Source organism: Adiantum capillus-veneris, chromosome 3 (genome assembly GCF_014529385.1).
Source record: "Adiantum capillus-veneris isolate H3 chromosome 3, ASM1452938v2, whole genome shotgun sequence".
NCBI lineage: Eukaryota > Viridiplantae > Streptophyta > Polypodiopsida > Polypodiales > Pteridaceae > Adiantum > Adiantum capillus-veneris.
In genome coordinates, this window is record NC_140933.1 from 83,674,241 (window position 1) to 83,684,775 (window position 10,535).

A 10,535-nucleotide genomic window follows, 5' to 3' on the forward strand; every position below is an offset into this window, starting at 1 on the left:
CAGCTATACATAAATTGACGCGTTTTAACACATGGATCCAAATTTATGGCCAACAATGTATAGCCATGTACGTGTTTGCATGTCTGTCTCGCAGTGGGGACTATAGAAGTCCTCTTACATGTGTATGGATCTCTATTTTCACATGGGTGACTATAACCCTACTTAGAGAGTGTTCTTTATGGCCTAATGTATTGTCAAACAAGTATGGATTTATCTATGGTCACGTATTTGGTCGTACGTTGTGGGATAGGGTGATGTTTATGGTCATATATGTATGGAGTTCCATAAGTATGACCCAATACATCATCATGCAAATGTTGATATGGCAAACACGATTTTGTTGGTCATGTCAAGGGTCAAATACTTATGAGGTCACAGGTGTGGGTCTTAGGTTGGACACGACCATCTATGTGGTCATGTATGTTGATGGTCCTTCCAATCTCTTGTCTTGTATAAGTCCTCCCAATCTCTTGTCCGTTGGTGGTTGCAAAGATCATTGTAAGAGGCGTGAATGTACGCGTGCCTTCTAGGGATCGATAGATAGATGGGATGTTTCATATTCTAGTACTTTCCGGTGCTGATTGTAGAGCTACCTTGATTCCACTATGTTTCAAATTTTCCATTATCCCGTAGATTTTCTCACAAAAAGTGGTAAAGTTAGTAGATTTTGTTTGCAGGTGGCAACAAGATCGTTACGTAAACATCTAGAATCCAAGGATGTTAGGAGGGGTGATATGAGTATGGAGAACCTAACTCGTAAGAGAATCCGTTACGGCAGCAGAGGTTGCCCGTGCTGTATCCCATTGATTCATGATTGTGAGAGGCCTGTGTGGAACAGGCCTTCCAAAAATTGTCCGAAGCCCCCTTGGGAGAGAGCCACAGACGGGGTTTGGAAATAGTTTTCAACCAGCAATTGATGCGTCTTGGGAAACCCTCACTAACTGCGTCATTGCCCCAAGCGCAACTAGTCTTGCTTGGTGGGCCTTGCTATGTAACATCTATAGAATACAGTAGCACAAATATAATCTTTGACATTTAACATCTGAAGGAAGAAGCAGCATGACTATTTTGCCATTGCTGGCACTGTGTGAAAAGCATATGTAGATTTGAGAAATGGTACTTTTTTTTTGTGACGAGAATATGGTGCTTGGTTTTTTTTATAGTTTAAATGGGAGGATCAAAAATTGATTTAAATGTGGAACAATAGAGATTGATATGAGTTTTTTAATAATGAATGAATAATACTACTTGATAGGAATCTTGCAAATGTTTTTTGTGCACAATAATTGAGGAAAAAGAGAGAAAAACGATGTTGTGTTAGCAGACTGAAAAAATCAAATTTGATTGAGACGTGCATGACAACGACAAGGGTAATTTAGATCTTTCTTTTTTGTTTCAAGAACATGTATTTCTTGCAGTGAGGGGGATGAGCTCGTAGAATATTATATCCAAATGAACTTGTACTACTATGTGTATTGATGAATGTTTTTTCTAATGTACGTGCTACATGTAAATTCTTGGAGACGGAAAGTATGTCAAAAATAAAGTTTTCTTCGAATGGCTGGTAGCAATTAACGTCGGATCGCATTTTTGAAGGTGGTTGTCGAATGTGCTCTGCCTTTCGTCTTTCAAAATTGTTTGTGACACCTATGTACTTTCGTCCGTTTTGGCGGCATGTGATGGAGTAGACGATGTATTCAATGTCCGTTGTTTTTTGCTCGGTTGATTGTCGTGCTCGAGAAGAAGAACTTGAGGCTTGTTGTCCTGTTCTGTACAACAAAAGCAAGAAAGAAAGAAACAGAATTAATGCAAGATTGCATGCTGAAACTTGAGAAAACTAGACTATATAATCGAGCGGGGTATTTCTTGAATTTGTTTTTCATGGTGGTGTCACCTGTGGGTGGGTTGTCGATGTTGATGAAAGAGTATGGATAGTCACTTCCAAAGCGTGCTTTATAAACGTCCTTGTTGTGTTGCCACGTAAGCTTTTGTTTTGTAATTGATGGTGGCTCTTCGTTGCACTGTCTCTTGAAGATTGCGAAGATATCACTTGCGTCATTGTTCGTTGTATCTAAGAGGTCCTTGAGTGCGACATCGTAGCCATAGTGCAACATCTCAAGAATGTAGGGCTTTTTTGGTGTCTTCAATTGAAGCAGACGATTACCATCCTCAACTATCATGAGATCCTCGGGCACGTCAATCTCTATAGATAGTTTGCAAATGATCTCTTTCATTAGACCTAGAAAAGAAGGAGTATTAGAAGGGACAAACAAATTTGTTTTCCTTGTAAAAAAGAATGTTTTTTTAATGTTTAAAGCAATGAGAAGAAGGAAAAAAAAGAGAAAATTGCATGTGTGTAGAGCTAACCTGTTGTTCTTTTAATACCCATGCTGTTGTTTTGTTCGAGCTGCTTTACGGATCTATCTATTAACAATCGTAGTTCAGCATAGTTTGCAAAACCGTTGATGTAAGTGTCCGGGTGGCAACCTGCCAGGTTAAGCAGATGCATTTGTCTCTCTGTTGGATACTGACGTGGTTCGATTTGGGGTTTTTTCTTTGAGGCAATGTTTTTCTTGAAAAGGGTAACAAGTCTCTGCAAGGTTATACAAATGCGATCAGTATTTTGTGTGCATTGCAGGATCATAATGTGATATGGTTTATAGAGCAATATACCTTTGAATTGCTCATTTTATTCTCTTCGTTATTTATGTTTCCTGCAATGGTGACATGGTTAGAGTTCATACTGAAAAAACCAATAGTAGAATTGTGCAGAAGCGTTGAGAAAGTGTTCATAAGAATCGAGACAAAAGTAGAGCGCAAGGTAATGCTACAAAGAGTGCAGTGCAAGTTAATGACAGTTTCGAAAGATCAAAATGGAAGAACTCTTGAGACATCAGTTATATATTTATAGATTATTTTTTGCACAGATGCTGGAAAACAAAGGCATATGAAATTTTATGAACTATTAGAGTACATGATTTACTAGCCACCAAAACATTTTTAATGAGTTCTGTGTATAACATGGAGTGGAACAGGGCGAAATATATCAGGAGTCGATAGATTGAGAATTCGGAGATTTCGACGATCTGTGATTCGCAATAACATGACATATGCAAGCCCCGGTGCAAATGCATCTCTGAAGATATGTAATGGAATTGGCCTATTTAACTTGAGAGTACAGGAAATTAATGAGAGTACTTTTGACAAATGACTTTGTGAGCATAGTGGGTGAACATAGTTAAAGATAGCAACATAATCATAGCAATTAGTTAACTTGGCATGAACAATACTTTTGCAACAGAGAGAATTTAGAGAACATGACAACAATTGAGGACCGGATTATGTGGAGCCGGTCCCCCCTCCAATAGGCATTTGTATAATGATTTCTCCTATTAAGAGAGACTTGTTACAATACAATCTTTGTGTTCCATGTGACCTAGGTGATGCAATGAAGATGGAAAGCTTCATGCATCACAAGCATAACATAAACTTGAAGAAAGCTTTAACTATCCCAAGCCTCAGTCCCAAGACCTCAAACACCTTCGAAGGTGGAGAGAGCTAGCAGGGAATGAGGGTAGGGAAGAGGAAGAAGAAACATTTCATAGGAGAAAGAATTAGTTCCTCACTTATCATAACTCTTGTTGCTAGCATACATAATAGCATAGTAATGAAGAAGAAGGAGATGGCAAGCTTAAGCATTGAAGCATGGCTCTTGGTTGGATTTGCACTCCATAGCCAAGAGTGTTGGTGTAGGCTCTCAACCTCTACTTGCTTGGGGAAGGAGAGGGAGCTCTTGCACTTGAAGTACATTTATGTTACCTCCGTTCGTGTTCAGGTCAACTTTTGTAATGTCAATTTGATTGTACAACTTATTCAAGGCAAGGTTGTTGTAGTGTTGGACGTCTGATCTATGAGTGCAAATTATTGTAGTGGAGTCGTTGATGTAGTCATGAACATGTGATTCATCTATAATGCATGCTCCCAAGGTACAATTAATCTCATCTGTGGTTGGTCTTCTTTCACGAATAATGGTCAAGAATTGGAGGAGTTCAGGGTCCGTTACATGTCGTACGGAGCATGACATCTTGTAGAAAGTTGCATGCACCAGTGCACCGAGCTTGTGATATGGCATGCTTCACAAAGGTCCCGTGTGTGTTTACAAACTGGGGGCAACTGTGCAAGGTCACCAAGCAAGAGAATACATGTGTTGTTGAAGGGATCTATCAATGTGCCACTTCTTACATTGACAATGTGTCTTATGATAAGGTCAAAAGTGGTCCGTGTTAACATAGACAACTCGTCTATGATTAAAATATCTGCTTCTTTTATATCCAAATATCGTTCGTTGGTTTCATGAATAGAGAGAGGATAATGTTGATTTCTTGTTGGTATCTTGAATTGATAATGGACTGTAGATGCAATGCTGCTTGGTCTTGTTGCTGCAGCTCCGGTCGATGCAGCAAGTATGAAGCTCATGTTTCGTCTGACATACTCATATGTCAAATATCTGATAAGATGTGTTTTTCGGCTCCCTGGTGTCCCCGTGATGACATGCAAGTCATTCTTGGCATTCAACAATTTGTTGTATATATTTAACTGTTTCGTTGTGAGTTCTGAGTCATTGACAACAACGAACTCCTTCAATATGGCTAGTGACTTTACTCAATGCCGGTTCATGTCTGGGTCATTATCTGTTGAAGATGTAATTGTTTCATTTTCTCTTCGCAATGCAATTTTTTGAAGTATCATATGGACAAGCTGATTGATTTGTTCATTGACTAGCATGTTTCTTTGTGTGTAGTCTGTAATGTACATCTCCAAGTCCTCATTGCTTTGGATCAAATCCCTTGCTTGACACTCCACGAAGTAAGAGCCCATTGTATTATCAGCTGATAGAAGCTCTGTCTCTCTTCGGAAGCATACATGACGTAGCAAGATGTTGTAGAAGAAGGCTTCTGTGTGGTGTCCTGGATGGTATTCGGTGAACCTGAACAATCTTTTCTGATGTTTAATGGCATTTCCATAGTTGTCCATCAAAGGTGTAGATTGTGCACTTTGCCGACGTTTTTTTATAATGTGGTTTTTGTGGTACTCAAAGAATGTCAAGGTTTCAAGGGTGGTTGGTCTAGCACAATACAAATCAATAGGGTGCATCACAACATTGTGTGATTTGGACATGATATGTTGTCTGAGTTCTGGAGGCTATGAATCTATGTAGAATACAACATCGCTTTTTGTTATGATTGGAATCTGTAAGCAGTTCAATGTAGTTTCTGTGGCAGAAATTGGCTTAGTCAAAAGAGCAGCAGCTATCAGTGTTGCAGTTTAATCTTGTCGAGACCTTACAAACCCAATTTGGTGGCTGCTTCTGCAGATATGTTCAATGGTCCAATATCTTCAGTCTTCATTGTGTACTTGAGTAGATAATACGACAAAGATGAATTTGTGACACGTTGAATATTCATATGAGCGCCCCAAAGTAGAAGAACAGTTGAATGGTACGGAACCACATTCCGATCATCGTGAGTTGATCGATAGTACATCCACTTCAAGGAATGGGAATCTAGAGATGGATAAGGATTTGGCTGAATGTCGTATGGAAATCCATACTTGCATTTGCTGTTGTGGCTGTGGACGTGACATGCATCGCGACATACATGCATTTGTTTCTTAAGGACGAGCTCACGAAGTGTGCTTGCATGTATTTCATCAGCAGCAGTGAAATAGGAATATGAGAAGAAATCTATGTTGCTATTTGCTCGATGTCGTTCTCATCCACCCATAGGATGACATGGGCATCGTAGGGATCCTCTGTTTTGGATCTCGTACCGTACAAGGTGGTGATGAATTCGGCCCAGGATCTGGTTTCCTTGTAAGATATAGCGATTCATGAACTATTTTAATCGATTGTTGTGAAAGAGCAATGCACATTCAACTGGACAATCTTTCCAAGAGAACTCATCGTTGAATGTCCGAGCTATCATCTCGATTGTACGGATCTCATTCCATTTTGTGGCGGTCACTTCATCAACTGTGAAAGTAATGAATATGTTTGGCAAACCCCATGCATCAACCATGGTGATCAAATCCTTTAATGAACGTCTATGCCAAGATGGACTGCCAGCAATTGTCGCTGGGAGGTTGAAGCGAAATATGTTCCTTATGGCTTCCTTGTCGTTTGCATTCTTGTGTGCTCTTTTGTACTTGTCGATATCTCTCTATAGAATGGTAGTTGTTGTACTGTTCGCAATCAAAATTGCCTGTTTCAGCTAGTACATTAGCAGGAGGTATGGCTTGTACAATGTATACAAAGAGAATAGGGTGTGAATTCTCATTCGAATGTAGTCACTAAATCAAATCTGTCCATTGTACTGGCCATGTCCATAAGGAAAGAAGAACGGAAAAAGAGCTGACTCTATTTTGATGTCTTTGAAATCTGATATCCGGCTTGGCAAGCCATTGTACATAAAGGAAGCAACACGATTGAGAAGCATATCTCCGTTACGGAGCTGTATGGAACCAAACTCATGCGTGTCGTATGTAGTATATGCGTGTCGTCTTGATGGCTCAGCCAATGTTTCCAAAATCGAGAAGTTGTTTTCATTCTGGGCTTGCTCCATCAAGTCGAAGGGTTGTACCTCTGAATGACGACGGATTATTTCTCCTAGAACCTCTTCAGACAATATGCACAACCCTATTCTTTTGTGTGGTCGTTCGGCCATGCACTTATATCTCTGCAATATGGGATTGTTCTTGATATTGAAAGCTAGGACATCTGAAATGCTTGAGGTGGATAGCTCATGACTTGTAGAGTGTAGACTAGCAGCACTCGACCAAGATATTAGTGGGTTATCTAGCAATGACCTCCGCTCTAGTGATCCTCGTGCTATTGCAGGTGTAGGTTTTGTCACACTGATTGATACATCTATAATGTTAAGCAGTTGTGTGTGTATCTGTCGAGCAGAGAGAATACGCTCTATCTAGTCAGGTGCATGAATGGCAATATATCTTTGATGGGAATTAGTTGTTTTACAAGAAGTACACGTTGTCCATGAGTATTTGACTTCAGCGTGTTCCAAAGCACTCAACAATAATACTCAAGTGAGTGCAGCAGGACTATCTATTTCATTTGTCTCACGGCCTCGTTTGTCGGTGTACGTTGTCGTGCTGTGGCATGTATATATTGGGAACGGGCATTAAACGATTTATCTTGTGACTTTTTGATGCATAAGTATACTTCATATAATACTCATATGCATAAATAAAAGCTATCTACCATACCTTAGTATTACCTTTAAAGTAATATAAATGTACATTACTATTAGAAAGTACTACAAGAGAAGTATCAATGATTGTGCTTCTTTTTGTCTGGGGGAAAAGCATTTTTATATTTCTTCTAATATCTCAGCTATACCCTACCATATATAAATTATTTTCTTATTTTCAACTTTATTTAATAATATAACCCTTCAATAATGCATACCTTCTTGGATACATACAAGAGGGAAGGGCCTACTAGAAGACTTTATGAAAAGGAAGATCCAAAGCTTCTTGGCCCATCCCAATTTGAAAATCCCGACCTAAGGGCGTGGAGAAAAGGCCAAAACCAAGTCAAGCTCTTTTAGTAGGCCAATTTTGCCTTTTGAAGCATGTCAATCCGAGTTACAGGGAAACCAGTGAAAAACCCTCTCACAACTACACTGCAAGAAGAGATGGTAAACAGGTGAATCAAGTGAAAAGAGGTAATCTTGGTCTTTTTCCATAAAATAAGATATTTGAAGGATAAAAGACATAAGCATGTGAATGTGACACCTCAAAGATGCCTTGAAGGACAAGACACACAAGTTGGGACCCCCTGCTGGAGCCACACAGAAGATGCCTAGGTGGGGCCCACATACATCAGGCACCCACATGGAGCCTCAACGACCAAAAATGCTGAATTTCATGATATTTTGAGTCCTAATATTGCCCCTTTTAAGAAATATCCAAAGAACATTTGATTTGGGCTAATTCTTTGGCCTAATCAAGTGATTATGTAAAACATGGCTCCCTCACCTATAAAAAGGGCAACCTTCTCTTCATTGAGGAAAGTTATGAGTGAGTGAGAATAGCTCAATTCCATAGTAACACACTCATCTTAGTGCCACACTTTCTCTTGAAGAAAGGCTGAAGTCTTGCCTCATCTTCTCTCTCCATTAAGGTGGTGGCGATTGCTCTCATCAATCTTGTCAATATAACGGGCACAACCTTCTTGCGGGAAACAATTATGTGCACAAGGTTAGTAACCATATCTTCATCTTTCACAAGCACCTCTCTCTCTTAAGGTTCTCATTCCTCATTCTCTTCCACAAACTCTAGAATCTCCTTGCTACAGGTACTTCTCTCCCCGCAGTATCCTTATTGCCTAAGGGCAACAATAGGGCTTGGGAGAGAAACTCTCTTCTTCTTCTCCTTTCACTTCTTTCACACCTTTATCTTTGAACATGCTAAGTATATCATTGATGAATAACCATAATCCACATAGAGGTAATTTCTTTCAATTCCATTCAGTGCAATCTATTAGGGTCAACATTTGGATTAGTCGAAAAATTCACTTTCAGCAACACATAGTGTTTCTATTTGGTCCTGAAAGGCTCAACGAAATACTTCTCTCACCAGATCCCATCATACTACCTATTATTGACTATGACTTCTCTTTTGATGTGAATATGGTTATTTTATTATGAATCAAGAGGATTTATACTCACAACTAATCCCCATCGCTAGACAAAAGATATACATTATAGTAAGCACAAAGCTACAGTTCCAAAGAGAAATCCGTAGCTTATTTGGACAACAAAGATTAAATATCATTAACTCATCCATTAACCCTTTTATCCTAGCCATGATACGATATGATCGTAATCTCGATATTTTCATTTTTGTTTTGTTTTGACTATCTTTCATGAGTTCTCTCCATCACGTGTGTGTTTGTAAGGAAAAGTGAGCGGCTTCTTTGGCTACATTTCTTCTTTAGCTCTAGAAGCTATGCTATCTACATCTTAGCTCTTTCTCATAACCCTTGAGCTTCCTCACAAACTCTCACAGCAAGAGGCCCGGTGCCTTCCTGGCAAGACCGCCTACTTCTTGACATATTTTTGGTGAACCCGACACGAAACTGCCAGGGTGAGAGTTTGTGCGTAACCATGGGTGATCATGTTGAGCAACAGGGTATGCATTTTGACCCAACAACAATGCAAATGTTTCAAGCATTTTCAATGTTCATGCAACAACAACATGCCACTGAAAGAAGGGAGATTTCAGCAACGAAGGCCATACAAGCGGTCGTCAACAGAATGGATCAATTCAATGGCAAAGATGTAACCAATTACTTACGCAAGTATGTGAAGGAGATGGAGCTGCATCGCGTGTCAGAAGGTGAGATGATTCAAAGCTTGGAGCTAGTTGTTGCTCCAGAAATTAGGGAGCATGTTAGGGAAATTAAAGATGGGCATGGGAGACATTGGGAAGAACTCAAAGTAGCTTTAAAGGAGGAATATTTCATGGAGGACTCTGAGAGAGTAACCAAAAGGACATTCTTAGAATGGGTAGTCAAGCCAAAGCAAGGACTATCAATAACAAAGCTACTTAGGGAATTTGAGCGGCGCTATGCACAACTCACAAGGACAGAAAGGGCCACACTAGATGCAGAGAAGACAGATCTTTTCTTACAAGCTGTAGGTAAAGAGTTTCAAGAAAATTTGGAGCTTCTTCTTGAAGATAAAGATGTTGAGCAAGGACTAAAGACCGACTGGAATGAAGTTGAAGGTGCTATCTCGTTGCGTGCCAAACGACAAAGAAGAAGGGACAGGATGGTAGTAAACACTACAAGTCCTTCAACCTCAACTTCTGACAAAATGGTAAAGCCTACTTTTATCGCTCCTAAGTTTGATGAGTCCATGCTAGATGAGCTTGTGAAGGGAATGCGTGACTTGAAGGTGAAGCTTGCAAAGCTTGAAGAAAAAGGCCAACCATCCGGGCCACTTCCTAGGCAAAGACAACAGCCCAAAGAAGGGTTTGTTAATAGATGTATTTGGTGTGATAGTACAGACCATGTAAGTAGGGATTGTGATGATTTTAGTGATGCTTTGTCAAAAGATGTTGCCTTTTTCAAGGATGGTAAAATCCACTTAAGAGAGACAGGTCTACCCTTGAGAACTAACTTTGGGAAGGGGGGAATGCAAACCTTAGTTGAAGATATGGCAACTAACCGTGCCAGCTCTTCAGTTGAAGCAGCTACTTATGGAGTCAAAATTGAGCATTTTTGTGATGAAGAGGTGATTGACCATCATGGTCAAATTTGGCCAAATTTCATGTAATTAGCTAAAAAGGGAAAGCTTACAAAAGAGATTCTACATGAAGCAGGTGATTGCATACGTCTAGAAACAAGATGGAATGATCCAGTGGACTCATTGTCAGTGCATGCCTACATTACAAAATGCCAACAAAATGAGGCAATTGTAGAAGAGAAGCGGAGACATGAGAATGCTGATGAA

At 39.8% G+C, this 10,535-nt stretch overlaps 1 protein-coding gene and 1 non-coding gene across 2 annotated transcripts; both read right to left on the bottom strand.

Annotated features, from left to right (window-relative positions):
• Positions 1–823: 823 nt before the first annotated feature.
• Positions 824–968, bottom strand: LOC147461212 (U4 spliceosomal RNA). Its single transcript, XR_015187705.1, has one exon. It is a non-coding gene; the product is annotated as a U4 spliceosomal RNA (small nuclear RNA).
• Positions 969–1,647: 679 nt separating this feature from the next.
• LOC147461213 (uncharacterized) lies at positions 1,648–2,234 on the bottom strand. Its single transcript, XM_086500306.1, has 2 exons — positions 1,895–2,234; positions 1,648–1,769 (listed from the first exon to the last, which is right to left on the bottom strand). Exons 1-2 carry the CDS (start codon positions 2,232–2,234, stop codon positions 1,648–1,650), a joined length of 462 nt encoding a protein of 153 aa, XP_086356432.1.
• Positions 2,235–10,535: the final 8,301 nt, after the last annotated feature.

Excerpts from the sequence above, each read along its gene's own strand:
- LOC147461213 (XM_086500306.1), bottom strand. The coding sequence starts at position 2,234 with ATGAAAGAGATCATTTGCAAACTATCTATAGAGATTGACGTGCCCGAG. Across the intron at positions 1,770-1,894 it reads CATCGACAACCCACCCACAG|AACAGGACAACAAGCCTCAA; the intron begins GTGACACCACCA and ends TTTGTTGTACAG.